Genomic DNA, 20,670 nt, shown 5'->3' on the forward strand with positions numbered 1-20,670 from the left:
CTATCTGCTCTCTTTCTTCTCTATTTCTTCTCTCTTTCTCTCCTCTGGTTTCCTCTTTTTCCAAAGAAAATATCATTGTAAAACCCACCCACCCCACAATGGCTACAAATGATGTATCTAATGATGTACCCACTGTGATTCTTGGAAGTTGTCGATATAAGCATCTGATAATGAAGATGAGTGTGGTCGACATTGTCGTGATCCGCAAAGATGAAGCTAATTCGCGTGGAAAGAGGGTTCGCACCGATGGCTGGTAGGTCTCCATATTTTTCTGTACTGCTGAAATGCATTTCTTTATGGTCGTTAATTATTGTGATACATAGTATAAAATATGGCACGTAATAGTATCATGCTAATATAAATATGGTATGGACGTATGGTACTTACAGTACGTAATCGTTGTTCGTATAGTATGCGTGATTGGTAAATTTGGTACTGTTGGTGGGAAAACATAGTATCATATAATGGGGAAGATAGTACGTAACCTTCATCTGAATAGTATGGGTGATAGGTAAATTTGGTACTGTTGGTGGGAAAACATAGTATAATATAATGGGGAAGACAGTACGTAACCATTATTCGGATACGTACAAGCAGGTATATCAATTCACGATTAACCCAATTCCCTCGTTTGATGAGGACTTTGACTTGTACGATGCGTGTAATGCTCCGCCCGATGTCTTTGTTAATGCAGCTGATTGAGAACTCGACCAGGACGTAGAAAGACAAAAAGAATTCATTCACAAGTGCAGTTCGGGTTTTACTGTTGCCCACACCATGGTTACTCCCATTGGTGTGAACCATTTGAAGTTGGGCAAACTTTTTCCAACTCAAATCGTGAAGAAAATGAAGCTACAAGTGCGTCGATGAACCAAGTCCATCGAGAAAGTGAAGTGACGAATTGCAGTTCTGAAGGTGGAGTAGTTCATAGTTTGATAGTGTTGAATCTAGTAATATTTGCAGTCTACATGCTATGTAAAACCTATGTACTGTTGTTTAATTAGTGAACATAAGAGTACAATGTATAAGCTGGTAAAGTTAGGGTTATTCGTGAATATAGTACACTTTGTACACATGTGAAGTACAAGTGATTCGTGACTATAGTACGCTTTGTTCACTGATAAAGTATATGTTTGTCATTCATATAGTATTCTTACACTCTATATATTATTGTCGGGCCAATGCATCCATATGATCGCATTTGAAGACACAACTCTTCAGTTTAAGACTATTAAGAATGAATGGAGACAATGTGGGAGTTGATCAATATCGATTATGGTAACAATTGAGGAAAATATTAGTTTTACACTTGAGCATTGTAGGCTTGTATGAATATATTGTATAGTATATGAGTATCATGTATGAAATTCAACATATTTATGGGATCTTGTATTCCAAACGCAACAATAATGCTCACCTACCTTAAAATAATCATCTAAAACATAATTTATGCATCTCCCGTACTTATTGATCATTAAAGCGTCAATGAAATTGGTACAATTCAATTCATCAAAAAATATGGTACGCTTTGTTCATCAAGTAAGTACAATGAATGCACATGTGAAGTACAAGTGATTCGTGACTATAGTACGCTTTGTTCACTGATAAAGTATATGTTTGTCATTCATATAGTATTGTTACACTCTATATATTATTTCCGGGCCAATGCATCCATATGATCGCATTTTAAGACACAACTCTTCAGTTTAAGACTATTAAGAATGAATGGAGACAGTGTGGGAGTTGATCAATATCGATTATGGTAACAATTGAGGAAAATATTAGTTTTATACTTGAGCATTATAGACTTGTATGAATATATTGTATAGTATATGAGTATCATGTATGAAATTCAACATATTTATGGGATCTTGTATTCCAAACGCAACAATAATGCTCACCTACCTTAAAATAATCATCTAAAACATAATTTATGCATCTCCCGTACTTATTGATCATTAAAGCGTCAATGAAATTGGTACAATTCAATTCATCAAAAAATATGGTACGCTTTGTTCATCAAGTAAGTACAATGAATACACATGTGAAGTACAAGTGATTCGTGACTATAGTACGCTTTGTTCACTGATAAAGTATATGTTTGCCATTCATATAGTATTGTTACACTCTATATATTATTGTTGGGCCAATGCATCCATATGATCGCATTTTAAGACACAACTCTTCAGTTTAAGACTATTAAGAATGAATAGGAACAATGTGGGAGTCGATCAACATCGATTATGGTAAGTTTTTCGTGAATACACATGTGAAGTACGCTTTGTTCATCAAGTAAGTACAAGTCTAGTGTTGACAAAGTATCTTTGAATAGACTAGAAAGTATTTGTTGCTCATTTTTATGGTACGCTTATATTCTTTATACAAACTAATTAATCGCAAAATAAAGTACCATGTGTTCAAAAGGTAAGTACATTTCATCGAAACATGTAGTACAATGTATACAATGGAAAAGTACGAGTAGAGCTAATCAATAGTATTATTAGCTCTACAACAAAAGGACAGATTGTCTATGGCACAAAAAACACATTCATCTATTTGAAAAGCGATCGGTGATCACCTGCAGCCTATTGATAGCTTACTGCAATCTTCTTTTACATCAATTCCTGCAATTACATACACATAAAACTACAATTATAACAAATACAACGTACTATAAAGTTCAACTACTAGTACTTCCAGTAATTTCGTTCAATACCATCCAAATGCACTAGCAATACCATTGTTGCATATGACACATACTACACTACAATCAAACATTATACTATTCGAATGCACTAGCAATATTACTCAACAGCACTAGCAATACTATTGTGGCATATGACTTATACTACAGAACCACCAAACATTATACTTCAAGTACCCTGTGTCAATACCATCTAAATGCACTATTAATACCATTACTGCGCATGACACATACTATAGAACCAGTACGAAAAATACAATAAGCCTCTTTCCCATATCATAAGAATAATACCCAAGAGAAAACTATTACAAAATCATGAAATTCGACAACAAATAAATGATCTTTGCAAACCCAAACAACAGAACAACAGATATTGGAACCGATTTAATGATTAGGGGAAACACCGAATAAAGTCGAGGCATAATACCCATGAGTGGATATGTTCAAAATCATGCAATTCTATAACAAATTAACCTTTTGCAAGCTCAAGCAACACCCAAATGGGTCTGTTTCCAATAAAATGAAAAAAAAAAAAAAATCAAACCTTGTTGTTTACCATGCTTCACCATTGTCTATAAATGGGTTTGTTTATTTTTATTTTTCCTTTCGCTTTATTATTTTTCTGCGTTTTGTTGATTCTTCGTGCTTCGTAATTTCTTCGTTCTTTGTTGTTTCTTTGTTCTTCGTTTCTTTGTTCTTCGTTTCTTCTCTGTTTCTTCTTGGTCTGAAAATGGGTATAAACTGGCAAAGAGCGTGTAATACAAACGGCGCGTTGGAAGTTGAAAAGAAGTTATGTAAAATTAATATAAAGTAAAGGGTATTTTAGTATTTGCACATTTTATTAGGGACTGATCTGCATGTTAGGCGCGTGAGTAGGGACTGAATTGCTTGGGGAAACTACCTAGGGACTGATCTGTGTTTTGAGTTTTGGATTAGGGATTTATCTGTAGTTTCCCCTTCCTAATATCTTCTCTTTAGCAAAATAACACGTGATAGAAAATGTTCGAGTTTGTTGCTTTTGACACCTGTTTTTTCTCTAATTTAAAAAATAATAAAACCCATATTATTTTATTAGAAAAAAAAAACTGAATACAGTTGCGGTGCTTATATGAATCTTTCTCGATTATTCCAATTGCCGCGCGTTAACTTCATCACTCTCTCTTCCTTTCAATTCAAATCGAAAATTATTCAACATTATAAAAGCAAAAATCCCCCCTCTGAAAATCCAATAACCGCCATTTCCACCAAAAACACGCAGTACCAAATCGCCTCAGAAAAAAAAAAAAAAAAAATGGGGGGCAAGAAGAAGAAGCAACAGCAAAATCGACCACCGAAAAACAGCAGAGATCTATTCAAGTCCGTTCGCGAATTCACGAGCAAAGAGGAATGGGACCTATTTTTCGCCATGAGAGGCAGCGGCGATTCGTTCGAGTGGTACGCCGATTGGCCCCAGCTCCAGAGCTTACTCACGAAACAGCTCTTATCGCCGCCGTCGCTACTGCCGAAAACCGCCGGCGAGGCGCCTGTGGCCCTTGAAGCGGGGTTGCTGGTTATTCTGGTGCCTGGATGCGGGAACTCGAAGCTGTCGGAGCATTTGTATGATGATGGGTTTACGGGGATAATAAACCTGGATTTCTCGAAGGTGGTGATTCATGAAATGCAGAAGAGGAATCTGACAGAGAGGCCGGAGATGGTGTGGCATGTTATGGATATTACAGATATGCAGGTAATTTTGCTATTTTCTTCTTCGTCTAAAACAATTTAAATCATGCCCATGCAATTGGATTCGGGGTTTGTATTACGGTAATCGGATTAAGAAGATCGAGTGCCGATTTTTAGTTGATTTGGGACAAACATAAGTCCATACTCATTATTGGACGTCGTTGTATTTCTCGAGTTTATCAGAAAGTAATAAATAATCCATTCCGTTGATGGTAAAGAGGAGCTGAATTAATTGGTTTGTCGAGGTTTTTTATTTTATTTTTTATCGAAGACATGTTTGCAAATGAAATGAATTATACTAGGAAGTTATTGTCGTTTTCTGCTGCCGACTGATTGATGATGATATGGTTTATCTGAAGAACTGGTTGTTGTGAATAGTTACCAAAATAGCTTGATGATTGGAGGCCTAATTTCAAAATGATAAAATAGTTTTACGTGCTATTTTCAGATGTTTTTTCTACGGGGGGGTTAAGTTAGCGAATGGCCATCGTAATAGCCCAAATTGCCACTTAAAAAATTTGGGTAAAATAGTTAATATGGAAGAAGTGCTGAGACAACTGATTAAATATATTTTAACGGTGTTTAAAACAGTTAATGTGGAAGTAGTTTCTGTGGTCGGTTGATCAACAACCACCAATGCTATATGGATACCGCCAGTTCTGCTAGCTATTTACTGTTTTAAAATATTTATTTTGTTCACGTTCATCTAGCTGCGTAATCATATCCTTCTCTTCTTTACCATTCAGTTCTAATGATTTAATGATTTTGGTTCCCATTCAGTTCGATAGTAAGACCATGGATGCCATCATCGACAAGGCAGGATTGGATACATTAATGGTGGATGAGCTTAGAGCTACAGAGGGGAGTCTGTATTTGGCTGACGTACGTTAATTGAAAGTGATGCCGACTTGGATCCTTGGTTCCTTGAGTGGTCGAAAAGCTTGACTTACCTGTTATGTTTTGTGCATTACCAGGTAAAGAGGATTTTAGAAGCTGGCGGAAAATATATTTGTTTCACCTTAGGTGAATCACATGTGTCAGGTATTGGTTAAGAGCTTTGGATGTTGTAATCAAACATATGTTTTGTGTTGTGCGATTCTATTTTTACATGGTATTTTCTTTTCCTCAGATCTACTTTTCTCCATGTTCCGGTTCGGATGGAAAATGAGTGTTTATACCGTTCCCAAGGAACCATCCTCTAAACTACAGACCTTTATGGTGGTTGTTGAGAAAGACATTTGTGCTTCTGTTTCTATGATATCATCATACATGGATGAATACTCTGTTGGATCCCACGGTAATCAGGTAAAAGCATTTTCACTTTTTTCTCTCTTTTAGGTTGAGTGCTTTTGATGCTTTTTGCTAGTTTACTGTTATATCTGTAGAATGTGATTTGACCTTCTCAACGTGCTTTAGGCTCGCCAATTCTATGAAGCCGTTGAAAAAGAACAAAAGGTTCGATTAGAGTACTCCAGTGGCAGTGATACATTATACTCACTTAAAGATGTTGGGAAGAACGGAAACCCTCATGTGCTTGTAGAAGGTCGTAGAATAAAACTAATTTTAGGTGAACCAAGAGGATCCACCTTTTATAAGGGTATACTTATTGATGCTCAGAAGGATTCAGGACCTTTCAAGGCTCCCATGGCTGTATTAATTGTTCCATATGTAAGTTTTTTTATCTTACTTTTCTCTGACATCTTGGAGCTTGTTTGTTTGTCATTTAATTTATTATTCAACAATTGTCAGAAGGACAAAATTGCTTCCATTTAATTTATGCCTTTGGTAATCCCAACTGAAGCAGCTTCAACTAGTATGCACCATTTGCTATTTTTGTTTATCTTTATTTATTTATTGTTCTCTTGTCTCTTGTTCCTCTGGTGCAAGAGACAACTGTCATGTGACTAAATTCTAAATTTCAGATACGAGTTGATGACTGGCTCTTCTCATCAGAAGAAGGACAAAATCTCATTCTCGCAAAATCACAGGCTTGTAGATTACTGATTGTAAGATCTTATCTGCACAGATAAACTTATTTAAATTTCTTCCTTTATCTTTTCTTTTAATTATAAAATTATTTGGATTGTTTTAGATTTTACTCGATTCGATGAATTTTTGGTCTTCCATGGAGATTTTGAAGGTAACATCCAGCTGTACTTTCAATAGCTGTAAACTTTTCGCTTGCATTACATTTGAAATTTGGTGCCTTCTTAAAAATTTGGTTTTCCTTATTTCAGATTGAGCTCGATCATTCACTCAAGCAATTAATTCCAAATCTCAGTCAGAATGAAGTTGAAATTCCGTAAGTGCTGATCAACAGCTATTTATTCATTAATAGGATATCCAATAGTAGATTTCATTTGTGTAGTTCTTTTGGATCTTGCTTTCATCTTGTGTGAGTGGTTAACACTTGAAAAGTGATATATCGATATTTGGCGTGTTTTTTTCTGTTTGTAGCTTACAAATTTGCATCAGTTAGAACCATTGTTATTTTGCATCTGTCATCTTTTTTAGATGCAGTCTAGAATGTGCAAGTTCTCCTACTAAAATGGTTTAATACATTTGGTTCGGTTGTGATACCAAGCTAGGCAATACCGTCTATGTGAACCAGATCTCAGTTTAAGTTTCGTCATGTTTTGATAATCAATACAACGAGCTAGTTCATACAAAATTTGAAGACCATAGTTTGTTCTGGATACTGGCCTTGATACCTTGCATGTGTTTGATATTGGTATTGTGATGGCATCTATGAGACTACATTTTCTGTAAGAGGATTCAAGAACTGTATGATACATGCAATTCTTTACCATTTTTGTTGGGGGAACAAAAACGGAAGCATTTGAAACAAAGGAGAGTGAATTATGCTAGGTGCTTAAGATTCAAGAAATTTAAAAGAAGATAAGGCTGGTTGACTGGCTTCTTGGTTTCAGAACTTTATCCTTTTTTCCACGTGTAGAGGTTATGATAAATGGATCTTTTTCAGGTTTCTGACCGTAAATGACAGAATTTGGCGCAAATTTAATGTAAAGCAGGTTGGGCAACTACTATCTCTTATCTCTATTTGCGAGATCTATAATCATTATTTTCTTTCCATTTTCCTGTGAATAAGTAACTTCTGTAGTCTGGTTCTCATGATTACAATAGTTATGAAATTACAACATTCATACATTGGTAGACATTGGTAATGTCTACCAATGGTCCTTGAGGTAACTGAATTTCATTAACTAGAAAAGGGGAAGGAAGAAAGAGACTAATATATTTGACTTGTGAACTTTAACGATCGATTCCTGTTTTAGGAGAATCAACTTATTCCATTATGAGAGATGTTTATTCTGAAATGCAAATATGTGGCTCTAAGTTCACAACTCTGTTGTTCATTTTTTTATGTTTCATTTGTTTGGTTACTCCATCAGGTTAAATCTACAGTGACGGGTCCAATTGTTGTAGATGAAGTGATCTATAGTAACCTTGATAAGTATAATAAAGATCTTGATTTCCTATCTGAATCTAAAGATCTTGATTGCGAATCTGAACATAAAGAACTAGTATTCCGCCGCCTTACTTTTGAAAGATCCCCGGGTGTGGTGCAGTCAGAAGCTCTTTTATCAAGTGAAGAAACTGATCCAACTGCAGAACCTTTAACTGAGGAAAACGAAGTGCAGAAATCTTCAAAACCAAGGAAAGTGAAGAAGAAAGGAAAGCAGAAGAGATCCTATTTTCGCCCATCTAGGAGGGCTGATGGTGGGGGGTCCATTTTAATAAGAGATCTCATTCTCTCACCTTTTTCTTAGTGTTTACAGTTCAACTTTCTCATGATTTAGCTGATAATTTATTTTCAGCTATGACTTTATATCCTGCTTGTAGTAGGAATATCCATCTCACTGTTTTTGTTGCCTTCTCATAATTAAGATGGTCTCTAGGTCTCGTCGGAAGTATAGTACCAAAAGGTTTATATCCTAAACCGGAGGTGTTTTAATTAGCGGCTGAGATTGGAAGTCTTTGCATGTAAAAATGATTCTAGTGAAGCATCTTTTCGTGCTAATAAGACGAGATTAAGTAGCAGTTCAGATTGTTAGTATCTTGCAGCTGCTGCATGGTTCTGCATTGTGTTTACAATCCCAAATATTTATTAGGATTCATGTTGCAAAGGAAGATTATATTCATAATGTTCTCGCTCAATTACTTTCGTATGTGTTAGCTCATTTAGATACACTTTTTAGTTTTTACAGTTAAATATTACTAAGGAATCACAATGTTTATTCATCTTTGTTTACTAAATTGTCATAGATGCGGACGGGGCAGCATCAAGAAACGAAAGGAAAGTTGACTACAACTATTTGGCACTTCCGTACCAGAATGCGATTATTTCTGGATTGATGTTGATTTCTCTACATCTGAAAGAATCTAGCTCCACTCGGGGCATGGTGAGCCATCTACTTTCTCTTGTTAGCTTAAATGTTACTCAACATGGAGGAAAAAGCTAACCTCACTTGATGTAACTTCAATTTGCCAGTCATATTGATGTATGAGTATTGAAAAAATAAACGAACGCGAGAATCAAAAAAAGATAGTAGGTTTAGGCCGATAATGCCTTGGAGCAGTCGGAATTTTTGGTTCTGGTAGCTTTGTTTTTCATACGATCTTAAACTGAAGGTGCCTTTTTCCAGGTGGAAACAGTGGTTATCGGTCTTGGAGGAGGATTGCTTCCTATGTTTATGAAGAATTGGATACCTAATCTAAACATTGAGGTATAATGAAACTCTGAACCACTTTGTACCATTTTTATTCTGCTATATGTCCTCGTGAAAATTCTTGATTTCTTCACAGGTTGTCGAGCTAGATCAGGTGGTTTTGGATGTTGCTAAAGAACATTTCGGTTTTAAAGAAGATGAAAACTTACGGGTAATATGTAGAAGTTAATATTCTTCTTACACTGTGTTACAAAAATGCACGCGTCATGAATTCACGATTATGAAATCTTACAAGAAGCTAATATTCTTTTCCCTGTTGCCTTTATTTCTCTATCTTTCCTCTTCAGGTACGTGTAACTGATGGAATACAGTTTGTGAGGGATAAAGCAGATTCTGGGGCAGGTAACAAAAAAAGTTTAAGTCGATTGCACGAACAAAGAATGATATGCTCAACTACGAGTTACTGAAGGTTTGCACTGTACTGTGGTTCATGCAGAAGGAGAATCCACTTCCAAAATAGACATACTCATAGTTGATGTCGACGCGCCAAACATAAGGCAATTATGCGGCTTTTAATATCATCTTTATTATTATGCTCTGTCGAGTTTTCATTTTTTTTATCTTGTTAATTTTACTGTGCAGATCTGCTTTGGCCTGCCCTGCAGCAGATTTTGTTGAGGAATCTTTTTTTCAGAACGCGAAAAACTGCCTTTCTAAGGAAGGTTTGTTCGTCATTTATTTGGGCTCGAAGTCCTCAACTGCGAAGGTTCCAATATATTCAAGTTTAATGAAGGTGTGTTTAATTTTTTTGAGAAATAAAAGTATTAAAAAAAGAAAGAAAGATGATTCCAAAGTTAATTTGTTATGCAGGTATTTGGCAAAAGCCTCGTATCCCTCGAGGTGGAAGAATATTTCAATGAGGTAATATTTGCCCTGAAGAACGAATCTCCGATCACGGAGGAGGATCTTTCTAAAGCTTGTGATAAACTTGAAAGATCATTAGAGCTGGTCAACCAGCACAGGTGGACCAAAAAAGTCATAAAGGCCTCAAAACTGATTCGGCCACTAATATGATGTCGACAACGTAACATACATCGTATTGCTGGAATAGGTAGGTAAAATGCTTGTTAGGTACTACTACTCTATCTTCTAGTTGCAGTTGCAGCAGCTATACATAAGAAAATAAACCACCTGTTACTTTGCACATTTCCATAAGATGTCCATAATTCGTGCGAATTAGCATTACATATTGTTTCGATGTATATTTGAACTATATATCCAATGTGCAGCTTGTGTACATTTCTCTGTTTCGATGTGAAAATCTCTTCTACACGTTAAAGCCACCCACGCCTACTGTTTTTTATAGCTGATACTTTTTTTCAAACAACTTCCATTCAGCTTCTGTCATTTTGTTAGCTCTAATAATTATTTATATAGGATGATTAATTAATTAATTTATTAATATTCTGATCAGAAATTATATGATCATGAAACATCTGCGTTGGATAGTGCATTTTTTATCGATAATATATTTATCTGCATTTTAGCTCTCAATGAATGTGAGTTTCGAATGGTTGCTAGATCATACATAGTTAATTACAAGATTTTCTTTGCATGTTGTAATGCTTATGAATTGTTGCCATTTATTTCTTTGGTTTGTCAAATGTTTGGTTTCCATCATGTTTTCTTGATTTCATTCCCTTTAGATTCCAATTAGTTTTGCACCTAACAACTATTGTCTTATCCTTCTATATACACTGAAAACAAAAATTATAATTTTTTTTTCAAAACATTATTAAAGTATTTACTAACCAAAGATGCCAAATGGAATTGGACTAAGAGGGCGTTTGGCGAAACTTATTTTAAACAGCTGATAAGCTCTTACGTCTGATAAGATGTTTTAAGAGCTGATGCTGTTACATCTTATTTATAGGATTAATTTTTAGAGTGTTTGGATAATGAGCTTATTTCCTCTTTTTACTCATTATAAGATCTTAAATAAAATGGCGAATGACAAACAGGCTCATCACATAGGACTTAAATGCATTTTTGTCCACAAAAAAAACAGTCTCTCAATTAAACCCATCCCCACTTCTTTAGTCTAAAATACCCTCCATAATATAATTCTTATCAATTCCACCCATTATGCTCTAACTTTCTTAATATTACACATTGACCCCGAATTTAAACAAATATATCACATTAACCCCCAATTTTTTTTCAGAAAATAATTTTTTTTCTAAAATGTTTTTTTTTTCCGGTCAGATTCCGGCGTTGACCGCCAAAGACCGCCGTTCTCCGGTGTTGACTTTTTCTTTTTGTTGAAAACTTTTTTTTTTCCTGAAATTGTTTTCCGGCCGGTCAACCACCGTTGACCGCCGGTCTCCGGCGTTGACTTTTTTTTTTTTTTTTTTTTTTGAATTTTTTTTGCTTAGAAAAAATATATTTTTATTAATATTACTGTCTTGGCTACTAAATTACTGTCTCAGACAGTAATATTACTGTTTCGGACAGTAATATTATGAATATTATTTTCCCGAACAGTAATATTGTTAATATTATTGTCTAAGACAGTTAAATAACTGTTGGAGACAGTAATTTAGCACCCAAAGCAGTAATATGAAACCTCCAAAATATACCTGACTAATTCGACATTCCTGGAGCTTTAACAATAGCCACAAGCTAAGAAAAAACCTCTTTAGTTTTAAGAAATTTCTTTGTGTTCTTCATCTTTGTCGGAAGAGTCGCCGCCGCCAACCGGCTACACCGCTATCCGCATAAGATCGGCTGGGATGGAGAGAAGTGGTTGCATTCTTATATGAAGAATTTGGGGAGTTTTGATTTTATTTTTTCTTGTAATTTTGTTAATTGATTATGATTATTGTAATATTTGTTTAATGGATATTTTACATTTTTTGGTTGAGTTTGTAACGTTAATTAGGTAATTTATATAACTGTACGATGTGTGTATGATGGTGTACGATCTGTTTTTACTAGGTTCGTACTTTTATTTGAAAAATCCTAGTATCGTACTAGATCGTACTAGGTCGTACAAAAAAAAAATCAACGGATGAGATTAACTGATACGCGTTTTCCTCACGTATAAATTACCGCAAGTATACAATATCACATTTTGCAGAACAGTTGTTCCGGATATCGATCCACAGGGACCTTGTAGATTCACATGCTAAGTAGTGTAATTATATTATCTAGCCGATTGTAAATAATTGGAATGGTGATAAACCCTAGTTTAAAAGAATGCAAGATCGTAAACATGCAAGTATAGAAGTACGTAAATAAAATAACGACAACTCAACACGGGAGGGCTTCGATTTAAAAGGGACTTCTAGGACCAAATCCATCTATGTATTATCAACAACGATCTACAAATCCGTTATCTAAAGTCACATTCCTATTCATTAACCCAGACGTTAAAGTACTCTAACCCCCGTCTCCAATGTAGTTAGAGTCTACCCACAGGTCCAACGTCTCCGTTCAGAACCTGCTATTAAGAGAGCATTTATGTCAAGTCTTTAAGGGCTATCCGAAGTGGATCACGTCTCCGTTTCCACACCCCGAGCTATGTTTTGCTAACTTCAAACAAGAAATCCTCTCTCAGAGTTCATTCCTATTTAATATCAATCCGAGAGCTGATCAAACAATCAGAAGCATTTAATACAGGAAAACATAAACGAAATCAAAACACCATAAATAGATAACAGAAATGACGATCGAAATCAATATATACAAGGTTTCATTACCCTAGAAGAAAATGTTCTTAGTTCTTAACAAACATAATGTCAAAAGAATGTACACAAGAAATGAAGAACAAAACATAAAGAAATTGCGTAAGAAAAACCCAAGTCGAAACCCCCATTGCTGATTCCCGAGAAGGACTGTCAAAAACCGTAAAAAAATCGAAGTAGCATGAAGAATGAAAGGGCCTTGTTATTTATAGTGAAATGCAAAGCTTCCTCAAGAAGCTTTGCAAAATAACTATCTTTCTCAAAAGTCGTGCCCAGATCGCGATCTGGGTTGGCTGGATCGCGATCTGGCAGCCTCGGGGAACTGCCCACCGCCATGCCAGATTGCGATCCAGATATGTGTATCGCGATCTGAATCTTGATCAAAAAATCTTTTGTGAACACCCCCATATCGCGATCTAGAATGTCAGATCGCGATCTGGGTCTTGATCCTTTTTCGTTCTGTGATAACCCTCAAATCGCGATACCCAGTTCCTGTATTGCGATCTAGGTCTTCTTGGCCCCAAAATTGGCTTGAAAATTCGACTCGGCAAAAATATCTAATAAAACCTAAAAATAAAAATAAAACAAGAAACAACAAACATAGCTTATTTTCTCTCTTTTTTTCTTTTTTTTTTTGTTTTTCACTTTTTTTTTTGGGTTGGGACATTCCTGCATTATTTTTAATTATGCATAATTTTTTCATTTCACCTATGTCAACAATAAAATATCAAATAAGGGGCAATGTCTTTTTTAAAGAGTACATTGGGTGATTCTTGCTATTTTTTTCAATACAATGGTCTTTTTGGCCATTCAAAATTACACAGGGATTATGTGCAAATAACTCAATTAATAAAGAATCTTGAGAAAGATAAAATAAAAAAACATAAAATAATACATAGAGAAAATCACCATCCACGTGCAACACATGTGCACCTTGCTAGTATATACAAATATACAAATCTGGTGGATATATATGGTGCTTCTCTTAATACCTAGAATTCATTAACTATCGAAATATTAAATATAACTAAAGGTCCTGAGTTCTAATTACCGCCATTTAGACCAAAAAAAAAAAAAAAATCATATCTACATTACATGCATAATGCTGCTTCAACTATTGAACTTTGGAGATAAACATGAAACTAAAGCTACTCAGATCATTAAGTCAAATAATCGAAGCTTAAACGGCCTTGCCAGCTTTTCCTAGATTGATGTTATCAATTGCGAATTTTGCAAGTTATTGAATGAGAGTGGAGGTATGCGCGATTGTACTTATATTATTTGTTGTGATCGAGTTCCTTCATTATTAATGAAAAAAAATCTACCGATCTAGTATATATATCTATACATGTGCCGATTTATTTTCATTAATTAATTTCCATTGCGATTGTTATGTGGCGAATTCAGGGGATTGGATGGGCAGAACGGGAGCCACAAATGCTTGTGTCTTATTGGCGCAAAATATTTCGGGGTATGCAAATATTGAACGGAGTAGCAGACGACTCAACTCCAACATAATAGATTTGATATTGCTAGCTAGCCCTTTTAGGTAAGTGAATATTTCCTAGCTGTTCTTCGGATACATTTACAATTATTGCTTATGTGAACATTGTAGATAAATAACCCCAACGCGTTACATAAGGCAAGTATTGTAATTGTATAATTGTTCGATTTTCTGCAATTATGTCCATGTCTTTATGTAAGTAACCCAATATCGGTTCACAGTCAATTAACACATCTTTCACCATCGAGAGATACGACAACAGAGGATATCTATGCTGATTAATGTCATAACTCATAAATAGAACAAATGACTTGCAAATCTACAATACAAATAAGATTTTTTTGCCAATTTTATAATTAATAAAGACATGGTACATGGTGTCTAGGAAATTATTAAACCCAATAATTGCAAGGTGGGAGGTGTTTAGGCATTTTGCCCAAGTAATATAAGATACAAACATATGCAGAAAAACGAGGATCAGAAGAGATCGACAATATTGACCCCTTTTTACTTTAAAATGAAATTCTGGATTGATTTGCAGAAGAAATAACGTACCAATTTTTTGATGTATTCGTAAGCAAAAACCGAAACTTCGGTTGTTTGTCCAGCAAGAAGGTCAATAGACTTGCAGCTAACTTTAAATCAATGAGGTGGTCTTGTAATATGTTTTCTGCATGTAGAGCTAAAATACCAGAGTAAGTATTTTATGCTAAAACACAACCACAATAGTCGAGGGAAAAAAAAGAAAAAAAAAGTAATTTTATATCGTGTTACTCGCCAAGAAGGTTTCAGTTGAGAAACTCAATCTCAATTCAATCAATGTACGAAATAACATCTGATTAGATGAAATAAATTCCAAACCCATGTTGTGACTCCTATCATCACACATCAAGAATTTACAATCAAGTCAAAATTAAATGAATACGTGTAAAATTCACGAACATACAGACATAGACATGAATAAAGTCCAGCTATTACAAAAGCAAACTAACTCCAATAGAAATAAAACAAGCACACAGGAAGTAGAAAAAAACGGGTCACAACTACATGCAGAGTTCAAGAGAAACAAAACACATTCCTTTGTATACCATTGGATATAAACAAAGCAAGAATTTATCAAAAAGAAAATAATGGCATACACGGTACACCTAGGGAAGGCCTCTTGCAATGAGATGATAAAGGAATAAAGGAATAAAAAGATTTAAAGATAGAGAAAACCAATCAGAAAGAAAAACAAATACCAAATATAGCCTACTCCATAATTCCAAACTAGCAAAAAGACCGAGGAAGTTAGAAAAATCGACGGCAACTAACTTTGTTCGAAATAAATTTAAAAGGAGTTTTTTTGCCTGAAAGAGAAACTTTTAAGCTTTTTAATCAACGCAAAATGATAGAAGTCTTGCTTACTGTTTAAGTTCTTTCATATAGTATACAATGTATTCTATTCTCGTCATCAAATAATGGTTATCAAATCTAATGTTATGCCACACGTAATTAGCCCACCTTAATCTACAGCCCCTCCAAAATTTTCAGACCTGATATATACGACCAACTCAATAAATAAGTAATAACACAAGATAACGTACATATACATATACACACCCAAATTAATCTAGTCGACTTCTCATTCTATTATGTTATATATTATTAACAAGCATGTTAAATGTGGTGTTGCCATTTCGGATAGTAGGTGGGGCTTTCTTTAATATAATTTCATATATATATATATATATATATATATATATATATATATATATATATATATATATATATATATATATATATATATATATATATATATATATATATATATATATATATATATAACAATTTTCCAAGATGGCACAGATAGTAGAGGTCGGAACTTGGACATCATAAAAATAAATCAGCAAGTGTGTGCAAAAGGATAGCCAAAACTGTTTCTTATATTTCCGAAATGATGAGAAAAAAAGAGCATTTTGGGTGCACAAAAAGTATAAATTAGGAAAATATTTCTACACACGTAAAATAGTTTGAGTGACTAAAGCAATAAATAGATGCATGCATTCAACTTTTACGAATCTAGTCGATACAAGGAAAGTTATTCCTATGCAATGCCAATCTAGTAATATTTGTAAATTCTATGACAAGGCTAATTCACCTCTATATTCTAACAAAAAAATAACTTACTTCCTCAAATATGAGCACACTTCAACATAGTTTTCCATAATAAAGAAAATGAACATTAAAAGCCATACAAAGAAATGATTAAATGCCAATAAATACAAGTGGCCGTAGATTTTGCCGTTACTCTATGTATCTTAGAGCTTTAACTTTTGACCGGAATGCTCTTGAAACACCCGGTGCGTAGTATTTCTGCATAAAAACAAAAACATCAATTCATCATTGACTCTTATTCTATCATGGCCGTCGATAATTTTTTTGATATCATAACTCTTATTCTATCATGGCTGTTGTGAACCATCTTTTCAGTTCTCATCATTTAATCTATTTACTGTAATTTGAGTATCAACTGTTTACCATGTAACAGTTTATTTGATTTCTTTAAAGTAATAGTCATATTTTAAAACAGTTTCAATCTCGTATTGTTTTCTTGTGTTATTTTGAGGTTTGATATATTTATTTGGGTAAATTACACCCACACCCCTGAGGTATGCTTAAATAACTGTAAGGTCCCTATGGTATCAATAATTACACTCACCCCCCTGAAAGGTAGTTGTGGAGATAACATAGAGTTATGGGGAGTTATGGGGTGACATGGCTCCCCCAATATTTTTTAAATCACCTATAACTCTTTGTTGTCTTCACCACTTCCTGAAACCAATAGTCCATTAGAACCCTATCGGAATAATGTATCCAATGCATTATCCCGTTAAAGTTTTTAACTACCTTTCAGGGGGGTGAGTGTAATTATCGATACCACAGGGACCTTACAGTTATTTAAGCATACCTTAGGGGTGTGGGTGTAATTTACCCTATTTATTTTTAAGAACTGAAAAATATAATTTTCTCTCACATTTTTAGTTTAAATCACTCTAAGCCCACCTATAATGAATTGATGGTAGAGTACCATGTACCGATTATGCCGTACCGAAAGTAACGGTACATCGAACATTGGCATACCGCAATTTTTGGTAAGGCAATAGTATTAAATTATTCAATACCATAAGATATGATAGGTACGCAGTACTGCGCCAAATTTTCGACAACCGTACAGAATCCACCCCTAGGTGATACTCATATACATACTCGAGAGAAATACATATTTTATCAAAATGTTTTGGAGTTTTTATGCCTTTGAATGTAGAAAAATTATTGCAATTTCGGACAAACTAATAAAGATATAACAATTAATATAGCGTAAATTACCTTGTCTTCGTATCCGGTAAATTTTCCAGTCAACGACCTTTTGTTTACTCGTTTCACCCATCCTTCGGCGCATCCACGAGTTGTCATCCACTTTTCTTTTGTTAATTGGCTTCTGCACAAAATGTTAAATAAAATTAATATTTAAAAAATTGAAGCCTCCATTCACAGTTGACAGGTCATTGTTTCCATGTCCAAATCTCTTAATCTATTCAATTGTTGCAAGCAAGAATTAATTTATTTAATACAACATAGATAGCAGGATATATACGCGACAAAATGACACTTGCATGCAAGGATAACATAGCTACAAGAGAAGGCATACCTTTGTTGAACCACCTAATTTCGCTTTTTTCTTCTTCGAAGGTCCACAAGGCCTCACAGAACCTTCTCCGACTTGTTCTCGCTCCAAGTTATGTTCCCAAATAAGTTGAAAGTACAAAAGTTGATTAAAATTATGCAAAAACATATCTCAAAATCTATGGTAACAGCATGATAAAGTCCATGATGCAACAAATAAATAAAAAAGATTCCACAAAATTATATATATATATATATATATATATATATATATATATATATATATATATATATATATACATATGTACATATATATGTATGTATATGTATATGTATATGTGTGTATATATATACACATCTAGATCATCTACTTTACCTCTCGAGGTTGATTTGCTGCGGAAATTTGCAAAACCATCGAGGGTTGTTGAAGCAGTTGAGGGTTAGGCATAGGGTCTATGCCTTCTTTATCTTGTCTGTGGTCACAAAAGGATGGAGTTATAATTGCTTCATATGGCCATAAATTTGCTCGATTACTTGAGTGAATAGTAACTTAAGACAACAAATTAACATGTGATTAAAACAATTTTTCAAGATGACACAAATAGTAGAGGTTGGAACTTGGACATCATAAAAATAAGGGTAAATAGCATTGAACCACCTGAACTTTTTAAGTTTTTGCGGATCACCTCCTGAACAATTTTTTTTTGTACGAGTTCACCTATACTCAATTAATTGTGCCACTTTACCCTTTTTTGTCCGTTTCCAGGTCAAAATGACCGGTTCTGAACCCATGTGCGCTGCACATTCGAAATCCAAGGTTATTTTTGTCTTTTCCATTTAAAACCCTAATTTCTTGAATTTTCTCTCCATTTCTCTCTTCTCTCCATTATTTTCTCTCTTCAATTAGCTAGAAATGGATTCCCTCATTCACAAAATACATATAATATATATATATATATATATATATATAAGTTTGAAAAGAACGTTTGCCATATGGTATCAATAGCTAACTTAAACTTGAACTTGGAGTATCAGTTTATCATTTTTAGGTGACAAGATATGAAGCCTCATATCACGTTGGTTGAGGAAAATGCATGGATACTTTTACTGAAAAGATCCCTCGATATTTGAATTTGCCAGTTAATTAAGCACAATAAGTATTTTCTGTAGCAAACAAGAAAGAATAAATTCTGACCTTTTGTTCCCATTTAAATTGGCAATCATTTTATTTAGCTTTTTGTGCAGGATTCAGATCATGCAAGCAGCATGTGATCTAATTTCCTTACACGTGTTGTTTTAACTATGGCTATCAAATTTTATGGTATATGATAAAACAAAGTCATAGCTCATGTTGAACTGTAAAATCATGACATTATCATTCTTCGTTCAATTCATCATCGAAGGCTCTAACCTCCATAAAAAAATTATTTTTTTTTGTCAATTTTGCTAAATGGCCAAAACCTGGCTGTGGGCTCGCTTCAAAACTTGCACTCTTGGAGGAGATTATTAGGTATATATCCTCTTTTTGTCTTCAAAATAAATGTGATCGACAACATTCAATAGAAAACTTCTGATGAGGATCTTGAAAACGGGGCCATTTCGTCCATTCCATCTTAGAGATTATCACCAGCAACAGAATGAACTGGTCCAATGGACTAGAGACGGCAGTGGGAATGTCGCAACTTTTGATTTCACCAATGTGGGGGGGATTTGTTTTATTTTATTTTGATGCTTGTAGTATATATAAACAAAAGGGAAAAGTTAGATTGTCGAAGTCGTGAGCTCCATAATTTATAATTTCTTGTGTGCTATTTTTTTTAATTTTTTGTCACAATTGAAATTTCATGCTTCATACTTTTTATTTTCTATGTTCTTTGTTCAGAAGTTTTACTCTGATGATAAGTTGTACAGAGTAAAATGTCTATTTACTAACATAATGCTATTATCGAAAGAGATTGCAACTCGAATTTAATTTGGACGAAATTCTAAGAATAAAGTGATATTAAGGATAAATAAACAGTATAGGTAAAAAGAAGAGTTTAATGTGCATTTTCACGTGCCTCACACGTGACTTTTCCATCCAAACACACGGCAATTTCAAACGGTGGACGAAAATTGTAAGAAAACTGGTTATTTGAGGACCAATTTCGTGCTAGAAAAAAATTATCGACCAAAATCGAAAATGGTGTATAATATAGGGACGAGAGTTGTAATTATCCCCTTCCAATTTTCGTCCACATCCTTCTTCTCTCTCACAGAAGCAAGTGGTCAGACAGAGAATTGTCTGCGCCCCATATCTTCTATGCCCTCATGGCGGCGCTCCATGAGGCCTGAACCACCACGATGCTGCTCTCGTGAGCAACAACAACCCCTTCTCGCCATGAGAGTCGATCTATTATTGTCGTCCGAGAAGAATGAGACCAGTCTTCATGCGGGTGGAAATTAGACGGTGTTTTTGTGGTGCCGATGGTGGGGATGGTGATGGTGTGGTGTGACAACGGTATGGTGACAATGGAAAGACATATCTAGAGTTTTTGGTTAGATCCGGCGGGGCGGAGAAAGTCGCGCATGCTAGACCCCTAATCGACTATATGAAGTTTTAATCGACTATGCTCAGTAGTTAATTAAGGTTTAATC

The 20,670-nt window shown here is 34.6% G+C and overlaps 1 protein-coding gene across 1 annotated transcript; it reads left to right on the plus strand.

The window, feature by feature from the left end:
• The first annotated feature begins 3,764 nt into the window (after positions 1–3,764).
• On the plus strand, positions 3,765–10,456 carry LOC105949247 (uncharacterized). Its single transcript, XM_012972533.2, has 17 exons — positions 3,765–4,430; positions 5,207–5,308; positions 5,401–5,467; positions 5,556–5,731; positions 5,843–6,094; positions 6,349–6,432; positions 6,519–6,566; positions 6,664–6,728; positions 7,410–7,458; positions 7,840–8,167; positions 8,714–8,850; positions 9,094–9,174; positions 9,254–9,328; positions 9,465–9,519; positions 9,614–9,674; positions 9,760–9,910; positions 9,988–10,456. The coding sequence occupies exons 1-17, from the start codon at positions 3,813–3,815 to the stop codon at positions 10,189–10,191; spliced, it is 2,553 nt and encodes an 850-aa protein (XP_012827987.2). The 5' UTR covers positions 3,765–3,812; the 3' UTR covers positions 10,192–10,456.
• Positions 10,457–20,670: the final 10,214 nt, after the last annotated feature.

The sequence above is a fragment of the Erythranthe guttata genome, chromosome 9 (assembly GCF_056151865.1).
Source record: "Erythranthe guttata isolate IM_541 chromosome 9, IM_541, whole genome shotgun sequence".
NCBI lineage: Eukaryota > Viridiplantae > Streptophyta > Magnoliopsida > Lamiales > Phrymaceae > Erythranthe > Erythranthe guttata.

Coding starts and splice junctions, on each gene's coding strand:
- LOC105949247 (XM_012972533.2), top strand. CDS start 3,813: ATGAATCTTTCTCGATTATTCCAATTGCCGCGCGTTAACTTCATCACT. Junction 7,459..7,839: donor GCAAATTTAATGTAAAGCAG/GTTGGGCAACTA, acceptor TTACTCCATCAG/GTTAAATCTACAGTGACGGG. Junction 8,168..8,713: donor CCCATCTAGGAGGGCTGATG/GTGGGGGGTCCA, acceptor AAATTGTCATAG/ATGCGGACGGGGCAGCATCA.